Raw genomic sequence first — 17,627 nt, forward strand, 5'->3', positions numbered from 1 at the left:
ATATATATTAGGTGTAAGGTAACTTGTTCTGTTTTCTCTATTTTCTGTGACGTTTTCTGAGCCATTATCTCAGAATTTGCAAAATACTTCTAACTAAGGTCTGGACTTACCAATTACAATTTGGTGGTCCTCATTCTCCTCTGGCTCCAACATGTAAGGCTGGATGGACAAGTATTCTGTTGTTGACATAATTTAATTAATTTGTAAATAAAAAGATTTTGGGCTGCTTGTAAACCCCTCTTTCAAACTAGATTGGATTGCTCTGGAAGCTGGAAGCACATCATTTGGAATTAAAGAGAAGCCTCAAAACTAGTTGCTTTAAGACACAAAAAGGGGGTGAAAGAGGGGCTTGTGGAGTTACAACAAGAAGGATTGCAGACCAAAGCATTGCAGTTTTACTTTATATAGACCCAACTGAATGATGTGAAAAAGAAGGATTTTAAAGCAGGATATGTCTCATTTAAGATGAAATAAACTTAAAACTATGCTATAAAAAGAATTTTGCTCAATTAATACCAACAATGTTTAAAGCAGTAACAGTTCCTTTTGTGTTAATTATTATTTTTCTTATTGATTTCTTTTCTTTTTTTTTTGCATCCAGAGTTACATCAGGAGTTTCAGAGACAGACAGTCAGAAAGACGGTCGTACTCCCACAGTCGAATGAGCCGCTCTCGAATGGCTCAACTGGACTACGACTGTGGCTCTCAAGTGCCTCTCACAGCTCCCAGCGGACCTGCAGTTCACATCTGAGCCTGTGATTTGCACAAATCAAAACACATACACAATCAAAGTCTACTTCAGAAACTCTTAGTCGCCACAAGGGATGTCTAACTTGACCTTGCCGTGCCAACCTAATCAACCGTCTGATAACCCAACAAGAGCTTACTGTGTTCTGGAGGTGGTAAGATTTATGGTGTTTCTCACCACACAAAACAAAAGTGAGATTTCTTTGTTTTGTGCCCATTTTTGCTTTTCAAGAAAGTCTAAAAAACAAAGGCTTCTGCTTTGAAGAAATCAAGACAGTCATTATTTAATACATTATTTGGCTCCCAAGTTATTCTGCCCAGAATCTTGGGGAAATGGACCTGTTTTATGTGTGATTAAGTAAACTATTTCAATTTCAGTGGGACTGTTATGGAAAAAAGGGGGAAAAAAACAACTCTGAACTCTACAGGAAACCTTTTCTGATAAAAAAAGGCATGTTTTTTTTCTTCAAAGAATCAAGGTAATGCTTTTTAAAAAAATGTCGACATCCTTACATTTTTAAAAAGGCTTTTGAAGCATGAAACACTTTGTTTCAAGGATTCCGGGAAGGGTGCTTTTGGCTAAATGTCGGAAGAGAAAAAAATAGTTTACAGCAGATACTGGAACTCTTTTTTTAATTGAAAACCCTCTGTGTGAATTAAAGTATTTATGAAACTGGCATTACATATTTTATGAGAACCTCCGATATGGTGGCACGAGTTTTGTGTGACCTCAAAAGTGGACCAGTTTTTGGTCAAACCAAAAGCTATTTTGTTTTCTCACGTTAGTATCTTTTCCTGCATTGTTGCCATTTTCMTGGAATTTGTTTACATCCCATTATTGCCGTTGTATCCTTGTATTCGTATTTTTTTCCTTCTGTAAACCTAACAAGGATACATTGTTCTTCTTTTTCCCGAGTTGAAAATATTTATAAGCAATGTAATACTTTGTATTTCCATGTTCCTCTAAGTGCTACCAATTCCTTTATCTGCCTGTTATCCTGAAACAATGTTCTTCTGGGGTTTGTTAAAGACAAAAAGCTGCTGATTGATGTCATCGAAGAATTTACCTGTTTGTGTGTGAGAGTGGACTTGAGCTCTAAGACTGACAGATTGTAAAAAAAAATTAACAAAAGTGATGAGGATCATTTAAAAACAAGCATGTGGTTCTTTACGTTTTATTTTCTCATTGTGCCGGAAAACACGTACATCTTTCATTTGGGTGACCTGTTATGAAATGAAGAGGATGAAGGTAAAGTTTATCTCCTTTGAAAAGAAGAAGGCGAGGAGATGAAAGCGTTTGCAAATGGCACCCTCTAATGTTTACCGTTGGACCTGTCTTCTGGACCGTCTCCGTGTGCTTTTGTTTGCACTGGAATTCACGTGTTACTGTCTTGCATCGATATTTTTCTACCAACATCCAAACAGGAATCTGAACAGGAGGTGTTTTCTACACAAAAGGGCTGTTTGAGCATTAACAAAACAGAGGTTTTTTTCATTACCTTTATGAATGCTAACACTACTAATGAAACAATTTCCATTGACGAAAACTGAATAGAAATTATGAACAATAAATGCTAATATTACTATAAATTTCAAATCTGAATGAGGTTTGACCTAAAAATAATTTCAAAAGTCTTTACTTGAATGCTTTTGTACCACTAATCTGTAGCCACTCAGACTTATCAGCATTTGCAGGTTTTTATGTCACAGCAGGACCAACTATAGGTCAAACTCCATTAATGCATGACAATACTTCTAAAGTGTTTATTGTGTTGTATCATTGTTGCCAGATTTCCAGTTTGTTTGTCTAAAGGTATCCGTTGTCATCTATTCCCTTTGCTTCTCCTCCACCTGTTTACACTGTCCTGTAAAGGCCTTGAAAAGGACGTGCATTAAGTGAAGCCACTTTTGGTTCTGCTTTGTATTACTCTGATAATATTTCACTGCAATTGTTGTATACGTGTTGTTTTATTTCTGCTTTTACCTCAGTCCTGTTTTGGATGCTTCGTTTTTTGTGTGAGTGTGTGTTTTATGTAGTGAACGTGTAACGTCAAGTCTGTCCTTTTTTTAAAAAAATGTCAAATTTTTAACATCAGCTCCTGTTTTTCTTGTATTTCAGGGGCAAAACTAAAATTGCTTGTTTTCATTTTCATACTGTACACGTTGCAGTTGAATTGTGTACAACATGTTAGGGTATTAGTTTTGTAGATATTGACCTGTAAATATTTTAACGTGCAAATGTTTTCATTTTTATCTCTCATATTGTATTTCATTTCTGCAGCTGATCATTTTTAAATAGAGTAGACCTGTCATGCTGTGATACTGCTGTATGTATTTAATTTTGCCGGGTGGGAATGCGCCACTTATACAGATGTTTGAACATGCAATGATGAAAATCAGCAGAAAAACTGAACCTTGACTCTGAATTGTCTTTATCCAAGTCTTCGATTAGCTTTTATTTTTATTCTTCTACTGCTACTTTTTTCAGTTTCTATTTTTAATGCTAGAATTGATGCTTTTAGCTTCTTATAATATTGAGCTCAGCTTGAAATGACTTCAAAAGAACTTTATCCTCAGTTCAAAGGAGTACAGGCAGCTGCAGCACTTATAGTATTAAACAACACTATTAGCTGGTATGGATGTCTGCAGTAAAGCAGGATAGCAGAAATAACAGGTTAATTCTCTATGCCTAATCTGCAGAGAATGGCAGTTAAAATTGTTAGCTTTATACTTTGTCTTTGACTTTTATTTTAGAATTTTATTATTCATCTTTTTTTGTAAAATAAAATTAGGAGACAAGTGCAGCCATATTCATCTGCAATTGCATTCTCATTAAAATATAGTTGTACTCATGATAATACTTCAAATCAAACCAGCTTTTTTCATTTACTAACCAAAGCATTGTTCTTTTTTATTTTACTGTAATAAACATAAGATCTAACTCATATTTACTAAAAACCACTGTTGAGTGAAGGTAATTGATAGTTATTGCAAACGGTTTCTGCACTAKTTAGTCTGCAGTATTTGCACAGAATCATCCTCAATATTTTTATTAGAAAACATGAAAATTAAACCCCCAAATTTGGACATTGTTTTCCTATGTGCCTCAGTAAATAGCATCAAATTAATAAAAGTCATAAAATACCAAAACTCATTAAAAAACACGATTTGTTTTAAAAAAATTAAAAATCTTGGTCATGTTAATTACTTATTTCTTGACAAGAACAAAAAAAAAACCCACCAGATCCATGAATAAACTTGTAATTAGATTCCCAGGTTGAGTTTGTCCTGATCTGAGTAGAAATTTTAGGCTGCTTTTGTACTAAATCTTCATAAAAGCTCTGACGACTTCGCCACTATTCAAAACAAAATTAAACTTTTTTTTTGTTATTGCCAAGAACAAATCATATGAAACTATCAGAGATTTTTTTATTTAAAAAGCTTCCAGGACTGCACACAGGGAGCTCGGTGTAAGAAGAGATCACAGAAGTGAGCTGACTTCATTTGAAAGAAGTAGAACAGATGAACGTGCTGCCCTTTGCTGCTGACCTACTGCATAATGACTGGGAGGCTGGCATCTTTTGACAGACGCCGCAGAGAAACCGGTGAGAACAGAAAGCTCTGAGCACCTCCACTAATTACCAGAATCACCATTGCACTTTTTTTTGTGCTCCTTTGTTATATTCTATGTAATATTCTCTCTCTAAATTTTCTTCTGGCATCTTTCTGCTCAGATAACCTTTTCATTAAATTTGTCCCAAGCATTTCTTGTTTTCTCCCTTCACCACCCCCCCCATCTCTCTCTCTCTCTGCTGAATGCTCATTTATTGTCTCTGTTTCTTTCATGCTTTCTCCTGCTCATGTTCAACCATTTTTTTCTCTCATCTCTGCTGACATTTTAACTCCAGTGGCTTCAGAAACACATGGTGCAGACTGCGAGTCTCGTTGCTCTTTTAATCTGCTTTCTGCAGGAACCAAAGCGTGATCAGAGACAGCTCATTACCAAACCATTGTTCCCTTTGCTCGGCAGCAAGATCAGCCCGGGTACTGACTGTTTCAGCCGCTCCTTCCATCAATAAAAGAGAAATAAATGTTGGCAGAAGAGTTTTACGCTTGAATGAGAGAGATATAGTTTAATTTAGTTTGATACGCTGGAAAATACAGTATACATGAATGAAATTCTTAGAATAAGGATTTGAAAAGAAATGAGTTCTGGAAAAAAAACAGCAATTTCAAGAAGCATACTGGTAATAAATGCTTTTTTTATTGAGGGTTTTTTCTTTTTTCTTTTTTTAATTTCAAAGTGAAACAGCACACCAGTGTTGCCCTTAAACATACAGTGAAACAACCAGCACATGCTTAATTGCTCAAACTTTGAACACGACTGACTTCCTTATTGCTTCAAAATTTGCCATTTTTTTATTTTTATTTTTAAGTTTTTTATCCATCTTAACACTTTCCTTCAATCAGCTACACAAACAGTCCATCCTTTATTGATATTCTGTTCAGTCATTTATGTGGACTTATATTTAATTTTGGGACATACACTGAAAATTAGTTTGGCTTTTGATTATTGTCTCTCAGGGATGTTCTGTTTGAATCCTGAGAAACCTCATCCATAAAACCAACATCATATTCAAGCATTAATAAGTATTACAAAGTCTGAAAGTCTGCTTTTCTGTGACACAAAAAGTGACATGAATATAGACTAAACTCCTGGAATGACTTCCCTTTAAAACCAGGCTTTGTGCCTGTTTCCACCCTGTGACTGCATTCACATAGTTTTGACACCAAAAATTGGCTCAGCTTATATATTTTCATGATAGTGATTTGGAAACTCTAAAAATGAATTCAAAAGTTTGTTCTGAAGAATAATATTGCTGCTTCCTTCACAGTGTCGCTTTACATGATGTCCTGCTGGTGCTGTGTGGACTCACTGACAACCTGGAAAAAAAATACAGTTGATTAATTTAAAGGAAAATTTAAATGGAATAATCCACATTGATTGCTCACAAAAAGTGACCAAATCATAATCTGTGCAGCTACGATCAGAGCAGAGTGCTATGCAGGCCAGTGAAGCTGAAGAAATCCAGTGTTGCTCTTTGATTTAAGTGTTTAAACAAATTATCTGCCAACTACAATACAGATAATTAATAGTAAGTACTTGTTGGTGTCATTTTTAAAAATATTATCATGTGAMATTACTTATTAAGATATGTATTCTTTTCTATAGTTAGTTTGCGTGTAATGTGAGCAGATAATAAGAAGGTAGGTGGGACATTAGAACCAGACTTACACACTGGGCACTAGCACCCTGGCTCATGGAAAACTTCATCTATAGGATATAATACATRAAAAGGATTTTGTCGCAAAAGCATTACGGGTTCTTTCACAGTAATTGTATTGTRCCGGCTCGGGTGCTTTCCTGTGTAAAAACCTGCTAACAAGTTAATGTTTTGAACCTGTTTGTGTGTGTAAACGTGTGTGATCTCACACCTCTCCGTCGCGAGTCTCGATGGTCTTGATGAGAACAGTTTTCTTGGAGTGAACTTCTGGTGAGCGCTGGGACTCAGGACTGGTCTCTGTAAGAAGGAATTCACCCAATAAGCTCGTACGTTGAGGGTTTCGTCAGTTACAGTGGGTTAATTCAGATTGAATACACTGGTATTAGTTAATTATTGATCTAAGGAGGTCAACTGGTCTGTAATTGATTTAATAGTCTTCTCATAGATTACATGTAAAGGGAAACACTAGGTGAACATGGTTAAACAGCTAATATATATGGTCATGAATTAGGCCCAGACGTGGCTTTCTGAACAATTAATTAATTAAATAAAAATTAAATTTCCATTCTAAAGATATCCTCCCACTTGTGAAAAAAAATATATTATTTTTCTGCTTCCACAGAAAGATAGAATTTATTGCATGTTTGAATAGCTGATCCAATAAATGACGAGGCTAAGTTGTGTGAATATTAAAGATTCCTTCTGTAAAAGCCAGTAACCATGCAGGTTTTTAACTCAACATTCCCACACAGTGGACATAATGTGTCACTGCAGATGCCCTCTATGCAATTCCCTTAAAATAGCATCTACCATATACAGTCACATGCTATAATTAGTCGTTTTGATCCCTCCAATTGACTCTTTGGGAACGCGAAACAAATTGCTCAGGTATGTATGTGCAAACTAAAGTGTCCTATTCCTGGTACCTCTGAATCCAATGGAAGAATAAGCAGACTGCACAGGCAAGGTGATTCTGCAGGAAGAAACAGACCCAAAAACAAAATGTAAAAAGTTGCATTTACCCTATGTTAAATTTGTAAAAAAAAAAATAAAAATAAAAACTAGCTCATTTAGAAATAAAAATGACTTTAGTCGTGTTTAAAAAGAAGCAAAACAAGCCCAAACCTGCTCTCCTCTCCCTCCAGCAGCTTGCGGTAGGTAGCAATTTCAATATCGAGGGCCATCTTCACGTTGAGGAGGTCCTGGTACTCTCTCAGGTGACGAGCCATATCATCCTTTAGATTAAATTTAATGCTTAGAATAAAGTTTTCTCCAAAAACACAATACAAAACACCACCAGAATAACGTAAAACTAGATTATACGCTGCAAAAACTGTCCATCTTACCAAGTTTTGAAATCTTATATCCAGCCAAAATGTCTTTTTGATCTTGTTTTGAGGCTGATTTACTAAACAAGAACTGATTGTGTAAGAATAATAATCTTGTTTTCAGAATGTGTAAGATTATTTGTCTTGTTAGTCTGAAAATTCGACTCAAATTAAGTAAAAACTTTCTGCCAATGGAGTAAGAAAATTTTACTTGGTAAGATTCTTGAAATAAGAAAAAAAATGAGTCAAATCAAGTATTTTAAGAATCTTACCAAGTAAAATTTTCTTACTCCACTGGCAGAAATTTTTGACAATTTGAGTCAAATTTTCAGACTAACAAGACAAATAATCTTACATATTCTGAAAACAAGATTATTATTCTTACACGATCAGTTCTTGTTTAGTAAATCTGTCTCAAAACAAGATTTTAAAACTTGGTTAGGTGGACATTTTTTGCAGTGGTTTATTTCTAAAAACACAGACACTATCTGTGATCTGCTGCTATTATTATGTTATTATTACCTTCATCTTAGCAATGTCTTCCTCCAGCCGTGCGATGGTGTCCTGGTGGCCAGAGGCATCGCGGCCCATGCGATCCTCCATTTCTCTCATCTGGCGCATCAGAGACTCATTCTGAAAGGAGAGACAGGGTTAAAACGGTGGCCCGATCTTAAAACCGAATGAAAGCAGCAGAAGTAGGGAGTGCACACAGAATACTGACAGTGCCCTTCAGAGAGTCGATCTCGCAGGTGTAGGACTGGATCTGGTGCCTGTACTCCATGGTCTCCTGCTTGGCCTGGCGAAGAGCATCGTTGTTCTTGTTCACGGCTTGGTTCAGATCAGACACCTGAGGAGACACCAGAGGGTTTAACCTTGGAAAGGTTGCGTAAAACCGACACGAGCTCACGTGAGTTTGTTCTTTTACCTTAGACTTGTACCACTCTTCGGCCTCTGAGATGTTCTTCGCAGCGATGGCTTCGTACTGCATGCGGATGTCCCTCAAAGCAGCAGTCAGGTCGGGCTTGGACATGTCCATCTGGATCTGGATCTGCGTTTCCTGCATCTGGTTCTGAAACTCTCGGATTTCCTACGAGGCATCCAGAGCGGGGGGAAATGGATTAATTTCAAACAACTGGGAATTTGTAAAAAAAAAAAAAAAAGAGTAAAATTAGAAAGAACAAATGGAAATGTAGGAGTTCTCATTTCAGACACAAGTTTGAGATTTTGAAGATTTGGTTGCACTCAGCTGTCGACTGGTCCAATCAGGTTTAAAATAGCTTTGCATCTGTTCTAACTCGTGTGTGCACTCACACACACTTTTCCTGTGCCGCACACCAGCTGCCATACTTTTTTCAACCAATCAGCAGTTCAGCATTTCTGAAAGGTCAAAGTTGAGGCAAAGTAGACAAGGTGTGGCTGACACATGTCACAGACTTTTTTTTTATATTGGTGCGCATGAGGGAAAGCGCAACAATGTTAATTTCTTTGAGCACAAACCAATTCAATTTACTGCACAAAGATGAAAAGCGTATGTTGAAACATAAATGGACTGTGAAAAGTTTCCTGCGAATACAAATACAATGCAACAAACACTATATTAGAGTCTCCAGAAAAGCAAATATAAATACATAAAACATATTGCTGACATTTAACAGATGCACACCTCTTCGTGGATCTTCTTGAGGAAGGCAATCTCCTCCTGCAGACTCTCAATGCGTCTCTCCAGGTCCAGCCTGGCCAGAGTTGCACTGTCAACATCCTGGAAACAAAAAGAAAACGCCCCAAAATATTCTGTCAGTAAAAAAAATAAATAACTGCAATTATTACAAATATGAATAGGATTCAGTGGAAACAAATAAGGAAGTGACTGAAACAGTGTTTTTTTAACTGCAAGCTTTGAGAAGGAGGTGATATGTGCGGGAAAAAGTGACTTTGATGAAGTTTTAATACACACAGCTCTGAAAGCAGACAGGTTGTTCTCAGCTTCTTCCTTCTGGTGAATCTCATCCTGCAGTCTGGAAAGGACAAAAGCAAGAAAAAAATGATGAACACTGCTTGGTTTATAGCTGCTATAGTGCATGTCAGACACAAACTGACCYCTATTCAAATAACTACACACACGCACACATCTCCACAATTGCTCTCTCAGGCTGACGGTACAGCTGCCGTCACACTGTCAGAGGGGCAATAGCAAGCAGGGAGCAGAGGGTTGCTCTTGGCTGTCGCTGTTTCCAAATTTAGCATTTTAATGTGGCGTTTTGAACAAGCACAACATTCACCCACCCTGCAAGCAGACCTGTTTGCGGGCAAAGCAGGTGTTAACCGTGTGCAAACTGGTCATCCTTGAAGGAGGAAAGGATGAGTTGATGAATCTGTTCAATAAAAAGTATGTGTGTGTGTGTGTGTGTGTGTGTGTGTGTGTGTGTTTTCATGCACTGTGGCTGCGAGCAGACAGCAGGTTTTGCGTGTGGATTTTGATCTCAGCGAGTGCTGCAAGTGCTCTGGCACCGTTCACCGGCAGCTTCGAGCAGCTGCTCAAAGAGAGCTGATAAACAGTGAAGAGTTCCAGTTTTTCTGTGTAGGTGTGTGTGTATGTGTGTGTGCTGCAGTGGGTTTTTTAATACACACTTTAATATGAGTGATAGTGCACGCAGCGGCATCATGGAATTATCCSAGATTTACAGAACTGACCTTGTAAATACAGACCACCTCTGTAAAGGGGACGTCTTACTGACATTTTGACTTCCTTGGCAAACTTGCWAGGGGAAAATAAACAYTTTTTCCATCTGCTATTCATCTCCTGTCAACTCCTTTTACTGTGTGAGTGCTCTGTCTGGCTGAAACTTTATCTGTTTGTCTGTCTGGACCTCCCTCCTCTGAGTCTGCACACCTCTTTCTCTCACTCTCGCTCTTTATTTGGGTCTTTTTGGTCTCTTGTGAACAAATTAGCAACTTTTTTGTAAGAAGTTGGTGGATTGTAACACTCAGTCAAACACATCTGTTTTCAGATCCCTCATGAGTTGCTGGATGTTCCTGAAAAAAGAAGCTGATTCTGTTTCTCTGCTTTATGTCTTCATGTGTCTCCTTTATAAACTATCTTCTAATGTGGTTAGGGGTGAGGTTTATTTCTTTGCCGTTGACCAGTTTTTCTGGGTCGTGACACATCAAGAGGTCACAGGATAAAGTTGTAATGATTTTACAAGATTTTAATCTGGAATCTGACAAAGTTTTAAGAATATTTAATSGGTATATGTTTATAAATGTGCATATGCGTATATGTACATACATATGTTTATGGTTGGTTGCTGGGTGTTTGTCTTCTTCATTTTTTTTTTTGATGGTCAGAGGTCGGGTGTGTTGTCTTGTGTTATTGGTGTACATTTCACAATACACTCATCTATCAATACAAAATAGAAGATCATCATTTTCCAGAATTTTCCAAACTCAAAAAAGTTTTTCTTTTTTAAAAGGTCAGATCATTTACACACTTTTTAATTCTTGTTTCCCATTATTCCGTCTTACCTGATCTTCAGTTTCTGCAGGTCATCAGCCAGGTTGTCCCTGTCCACCTCCACTCTGGCGCGCTGGTTGGTGAGGGCCTCGATCTGCCTCCTCAGCTCCCTCATCTCCTCCTCGTAGAGCTCCCCCACGCGGCCRGGCCCCTCGCGGCCCCTCAGCTTCTCCAGCTCCACTGTCAGAGCGGCRTTCTGCTGCTCCAGGAAGCGCACTTTCTCAATGTAGCTGGCGAAGCGGTCGTTGAGGTGCTGCAGCTCGGCCTTCTCGTTGGTCCTTGTGTTGAGGAAGTCTTGGTTCATGGCATCGGCGAGGTTAAAGTCGAGCTTCTCRCCAGAGTAGGTGCGCAGTGCCGTAGAGGAGCCATACCCTGCTCCTGCAGCACCAGACGACACCCTGGCACTAGAATAGGAGGGGAAACCGCTGCTCTTGACCTCGTAGACTCTGGTAGTGTGGCTGGAAGAGGAGCCACGGCCTCCTCCCATAGAGGAGAAGAGGGTTGACATCGGTGACGAAGACACACCCGAGCCAAAGGTACGGCGGTATGAGGAGGCCGACTGGGCTGAGGAGGAGTAGGACTTGCTCATGGCTGGTTGACCACTTGGTTGGCTTGCGGGTTTGAAGGAGCTGCTGTCGGTGCTGAGACCCAACTGTCTCACAGGGCGACTGGAGGAAACCTTAGTGAAGAGACACCAGGCGCTGAGAGCAACTATTTGTAGACCATCTACACCCACTCCTGCCCCCAACCCCTCCTCTGTGTCACCCAGCTGGCTCCATTCCACCTGCTCACACCTCCCCACCCCTCCAGCATGCAGTCACTTCCCGTTATTGATCTTTTTGACAGCATTTTTTTCAATCAAACCAAAATTGTTCCACATTTATTCTCACTTTTATCAGATCATCATAAAACTTTCATTCAGTCTTCTTGTGATTTTAGGTTTAGTCAAGCTGTGTTACCTGAACTAAACTGAATTGAACAGTTTTTTTTTTTTGCAGCATTTTGATAAAAAATGCAAAATATCTATTTACTCTCTTTAAAGAGTAATCTTAGCTTCAGACACATCCCTCTGCCATTTGCCTGCTGTGACCCTGAATTCAGCTGTTGGGGGCGTCGGGTTTCAGCTGCTGGTAAAGCTGGGCAGCTGTATGTCTACAACTGACTCTCGATGACTGCAGAAGTGAGTAAAGGACTGAGTCATTCAATAGGTGTATGTGTGGGAAGTTGTTGCAAACTCAACGAAGACCTGTTTAATAAATGAAATTAATCTGTGGATAACAAAATTATAACATGCATTTTGATCATTTTGACGAAAAATAAAATCCCATGAAATGTCTCTGATCTTTCTCAACCCTCCTTTGTGCCCTTGGGTCAAAATGACCCACAAGGCCTCAATGATAAACTGAGGCCTCTTGGGTCATTTTGACTCAAACACAGCAAGAAGGTTAAATTATATAAATGCCAAAATATTAGCTAGCTACCTAAATAATTAGGTTGCAACTTCAATATTTAGCTACCAAGTTAAATATTTAGCTAACCACCTTAACTAGCTAGCTAAATGTTTAAGTTGCAACCTAAATATTTAGGTAGCTAGCTAAATATTTAAGTTACATATTTAGGTAGCTAGCTAAATATTTAAGTTAAATATTTAGGTGACTAGCTAAATATTTAAGTTGCAACCTCAATATTTAGGTGGCTAGCTAAATATTTAACTTGCTATTTAAGTTGCAACCTAAATATTTAGGTAGCTAGCTAAATATTTAAGTTTCAAGCTAAATATTTAGCTCAAAACTAAATATTTAAGTCACAAGTTAAATATTTAGCTTGTTAACTAAATATTTAATTTGTAAGTTAAATATTTAGTTTGTAAACTATGACATTTATAAATGTATGAATCATATGGTGAAAACTGACTCTAAAGGTTCTTTTTTTTCTTATAAAATGCTAAATAAAATTAAATATTGGTGGTAATTTTTGACTGTGTAACTTTACAAATGGCACCCCGTACATAAGCTGACACTAAAGACAAATTGTTAGGATTTTTTTAGGCGTTATTTAGAAGAAAGGAAACTAAACAGACTAAAACATTTTTACATTTTACATTTATTTTCATATATATTAACTTATTAAATCTAAAAAAGAGACTTCAAAACACCCACTATCACAGAAACATTTCCAGACTGATGACAGTAAACAAGTTCCTTCAGTCTATAGCACCAGAAGCTGAAGTGTCATATATTTGCCTTATGTTACATAGGAAGCAACACAGTTTGATTGATGGAGATGCTGCCAGTAGGTAACACACACTTCCCACACACAGAGCATGTGAGATCCATATAGGTTACTAAYGGAAGTCACACACACTCAAAAGGTGTCTGACCTTCATTGGAGACCTTTATGTATAGTGGGTCAAATGCATTGCTTGAGTATTTTTGTACTTCTGAATGTAAGTTAGGAGTTTGCATTGCTCTGGTTGTGTTACCATGTTGTAATCAAAGTGGTGTACAAGGGTTTGTGTACAAGAAGAGATGTTGATACTCAGCTTCGTCTGTCACTTTACAGTGCTGCATAGAAAAATCTCACAAAACTGTCATCACTGCACTGTGAAAAATGACTATATTTTAGCAAATATCACGGAGAGGTTTTAATGATAACATAATAATGTTTTGATGCTAATGAATTTAGTTGTGTATATGTTTGTGAACTTTGGCTCGTGTTTGACTTTTGGGCAGAAACAAATACTTGAACCAATGAAGAAATGTTGGAATCAAAAAGTATGAAGTCGGTAGGTGCAGTGATCAGTAGTATATCATTACAAATATGTAAGCTGATAATCTATAAAAYACACAGTTAGCTGCAGCCAAAAACTTGTTTGAGAACTTGTTCCTGCACATTCACTCCTGTGTGTTTGTATGAAAAGTAAAAAAAAAGTGATATTAAATAAAGAAACCTGTATTCTTTAAAGACACGCATCATGTCCGCTGACTTTAATGTGTGATCTGTTAATGCTCCATGAGCGGATGGCTCTCTGCTTTACCGAATCAACTTTTAGCTCGGTATTAATTCTGCTAGCATCCAGATTCGCTCAAAAAAAGAAACGTGGTGTTAACGAGTCTGTGTGTATATATATGTTGGATGGCTCATTGTGTTTGGTCATGCACATATTTGTGCTTCACAAAGCAGCCTGCATGTCAGCTGCTTGTGGTGTCAGCCCTATTTTTAGATTTCCCATTTGAACTCAGCTGTTTGTCTTCTGTCTCAAAAGGACACCAGACTGAAGACAGAGTCCCACACCTTCATTTAAAGAAAAAAAAAAGTCTAACTGTTTTACTGATCAAAAAATATGTGGATGTGCTGATATTTGATGGAAGATCTGACTTAATTTAGCCCCAAAAACACTTTTTTTTACAGTGTTAAGGAGCAAAGTCTCCATTTTAGTCCACCGTTTTATTTCACTAATCAAGTATTGTGTCTGTGGAGGGGAGAGGGCTGTAAAGGGGTGCAGTAATGAGAATATGACAAATAAATGAAAGCTTTTAAATATGTTAACTGCTGTAATTAGAGTAACAAGCATCCTGGTGGTTTCCAGTTTAATACTCTGTCACCAGATCAAGACAGAAAGTGAACCAGCCATGAGTTGCCTGACAACCCCAGACTCAAAACTAAATTACCCTCAACTGTCACCCAGAAAAGAAACCCTTAATTTAGCACTTAAGTCTCAAAACTACTGCGAAAGTGTTTATCACCAGAATGTCAACAACACATTTATTTTAAAGCCATGTGATGATTCTATGAGTGGAACAGGATAATATCAGTTTAGGATAAGTTAAAGTATGACAAGAATTTGGCTATTTATTCATTACACAAAATTAGTGTGTGTGTGTGTTGGGGGGGTGCCCTTGTTTTTGCTACTTGGTGGGGATAATTTTTCAGGAAAATGCAGCGTTGTGGGGACCGGATTCTCCTTGTGGGGACCAAAGCCTGGTCTCCACGACTTCGGAAGCTGATTTTAGGTGGGGGGGTTGGGTTTAGGACAAAGGTGTGAATTGAATTTAAGTTAGTTTTAGGACCAGGTAGGTACCTGTGAGGTTAATTTTAGGGTAAATGGTCACGGTTAGTATATTAAATTTAAAAAAAAAAATGAATGGAAGTCAATGGAAAGTCCCCACATGGATATACTGTAGAGACATAGTGTGTGTGTGTGTGTGTGTGTGTGTGTGTGTGTGTGTGTGTGTGTGAGCGAAACCAGATCTGTGTGGTAACCCATGACTACCCCCCAACATAAAGTTGGACTCAGACAGAACTATCATCAACAACAGGAAAGGAGTCCTGACAGCACATGATATGGCCCTCCAGACCACTCCCCCCTCCCCTCAGCCCTAGTTGAGTCAGTCTGGGAATAAACAAGAACACAAACGTTAATGTGACAGCTCCTCGGACGAACCGTCACAAATCCTCCGGCTGCAGAATCCTGGTGTTGTCAGCAGTGACGATGAAAATCTTTTAGAGCCTTTGAACTTGTCTTTTGAATCCCTCCTACCTAAAGGTGACCAAACGAAAGCCATTCCTGTTGCCTTTAAGCTGCACGAGTTTGTGCGGCTAGGATGAAAAATGGCAAGAGAAGAAAAAAACTGTAGGGACTTAAATAACATCTATAGGTGAGGTGGGGTTAACAAACGCAATGTGGGCGTTGCCTAGCTGCAGGCCCAACAAACAAGCACACACATGCCAAAGAGCTGAGCGACTGCAGAGGAGTGACCCCAGGACTAAAACGAGAAAAGGGAAGAGGAGACAGTACGTGCCCTCCCGCAGTTGTGATTGCATGCAAGCATGTAACATATTAAAAAAAAAATAACAGAACCACCTTTCGGATTCGTTTTATGATTAGGAAAACCTGCCACAGATTTCCTTCAGCTCTATTTTAGGAGAGGTGTAGGATATCAAATGGCAGCAGCATCACAATGTGCCTGAAATAGAGAGCCACACACTCATTTTGTTTCAGAAGTCCCACTGTCTGCTTTCTTTTTGTATCTGGGATGAATAGAAGTACAAAAATATCACTAWGAGAAAGTAACAATCAAACTGCTTTTAAACTAACAGATATTTAAAGCAAAGTTAATAATTTCATTATCTAATTTAGTATTATATTATTTGTATTAACATGTTAGGGTTTTGACCTTTTGCATTTAGACTGTGCCTCTTGCTCAACCCATTTCTGCCATGACTCATGGGCTGCAAAACAAGGAGAGACAAACCTTAACGGACGAATAGATGATGGAACAAGCACTGGAAGAATGTATCACTCATCTCTGTGAATATGATTAAGTATTTAGTGTTTTGTAAAAAGTAGATTTGTAAGATGGTGTTACATTAATAGAATTGATGTCTCTGTCACAATATCATGCATTTTAACATAGACCATTAGGCAGGGCTATTCAACTGGCGGCCCGCGGGCCACATCCGGACCGCGAGAGACCAAAGTTCGGCCCGCCAATTGGTTCATTCATCTCTTAAGCTCAAACCCCTGGTTTTCTACTTTAGTTACTCTAAGTCAGGGGTGTCAAACTCCTGTCCTCGAGGGCCGCTATCCTGCATGTTTTAGAGGTTTTCTTGCTCCAACACACCTGATTTTGATCGCTGGGTGATTAACAGGCTTCTGCCCAATTTGAAGAGTTAATTCAATCACTGAATCAGGTGTGTTGGAGCTGGAAAACCTCTAAAACATGCAGGATAGCGGCCCTCGAGGACTGGAGTTTGACACCCCTGCTCTAAGTTCTTCTGGTTAAACATAGACATGTTTGGTATCTACAGAAATGTCCGAATCTTGGCTAGAAGCTGGTAGAAACCATTTCTATAAACAGTCAAGACAGTTAAAACTACAAGCAGTTGAAGATGAAATTATGAAAGTGAAAATAAAATTGGTTTAAAAATTTGGCAAGTCAGAGATGTCAAAATATTATTTGTGTCTAATAATAGGAGGCATAATGTGTTCTTTTTGTTTTTGATAATGTGTAATTATCACTACTTTTATTGGGTTCTGTATATTTTATTCATGATTAAATGCAGCAAAATAAACTAATTCAAAGATAGCAGATATTTTTAATACATGGTTTATTTACATAATAACTTTAATTGCTGGATGTTCAGCCCCTGAGCTGTTGACCGGCAGTAACTGTGGCCCCCGGAGCAATTTAGTTGAATGGCCCTGCCATAAGGAGTTATTTATTTCAAGTTAAAGTTTTTATTCCTGTCCTGGATAATTTATTAAACAGTTACAGATGAATGTCATGACCACCTAAGAAGCATCAGAACAGTAGATGTGTAAGCTCTCATCAGCTTGCTGCATTTTTTTGTATTTACTAAATTTGTACCATGAGTTTTAGGGCTGTGTGTGCCTAACTTTTTTTCTATCAAGACCTTGTTTCTCAAACTGCGGCACAATGATTTAGAATCCCTCTAGTGACCCTATTTTTAGCATCAACCTTTTACAAGTAACAAGTTGATTGGTTTGCAAGGTTAAAAACTAGATTTAGTTACAACTTTGACAACTTTGAGTGGTTCAAGGAAACTATGAACTTGTCTCCAAAGTGACACAGCTTGAAAAGTGGAGTGGGGAACATTTTAAGAACACCTTTGCAAACTGCAAGGGATGATGTGCTTGTGGCCACACCTGCTGGCAACTGCAGGTGTAAACAGTAAGCACATTTAATTCAGGTTATCTCAAACTTATATGCCGCTGTTGTGTGTGTGTGTGTG

At 38.2% G+C, this 17,627-nt stretch overlaps 2 protein-coding genes across 2 annotated transcripts in view; one reads left to right on the forward strand and one right to left on the reverse strand.

Annotated features, from left to right (window-relative positions):
* Positions 1-3,160, forward strand: part of tmem198aa (transmembrane protein 198aa) — a 38,016-nt gene extending 34,856 nt beyond the window's left edge. The window contains exon 7 of the mRNA XM_014022321.1: positions 602-3,160. Coding sequence (XP_013877775.1) covers positions 602-751 — 150 coding nt within the window. The 3' untranslated portion in view covers positions 752-3,160. The remainder of the gene's footprint in view (positions 1-601) is intronic.
* A 1,829-nt stretch (positions 3,161-4,989) lies between these two features.
* Positions 4,990-11,549, reverse strand: desma (desmin a). The gene is made up of 10 exons (XM_014022327.1): positions 10,883-11,549; positions 9,315-9,375; positions 9,024-9,119; positions 8,286-8,447; positions 8,082-8,207; positions 7,883-7,993; positions 7,158-7,267; positions 6,959-7,005; positions 6,244-6,329; positions 4,990-5,691 (listed from the first exon to the last, which is right to left on the reverse strand). The coding sequence occupies exons 1-10, from the start codon at positions 11,458-11,460 to the stop codon at positions 5,650-5,652; spliced, it is 1,419 nt and encodes a 472-aa protein (XP_013877781.1). The 5' UTR covers positions 11,461-11,549; the 3' UTR covers positions 4,990-5,649.
* Positions 11,550-17,627: the final 6,078 nt, after the last annotated feature.

Source organism: Austrofundulus limnaeus, unplaced genomic scaffold (genome assembly GCF_001266775.1).
Source record: "Austrofundulus limnaeus strain Quisiro unplaced genomic scaffold, Austrofundulus_limnaeus-1.0 Scaffold325, whole genome shotgun sequence".
NCBI lineage: Eukaryota > Metazoa > Chordata > Actinopteri > Cyprinodontiformes > Rivulidae > Austrofundulus > Austrofundulus limnaeus.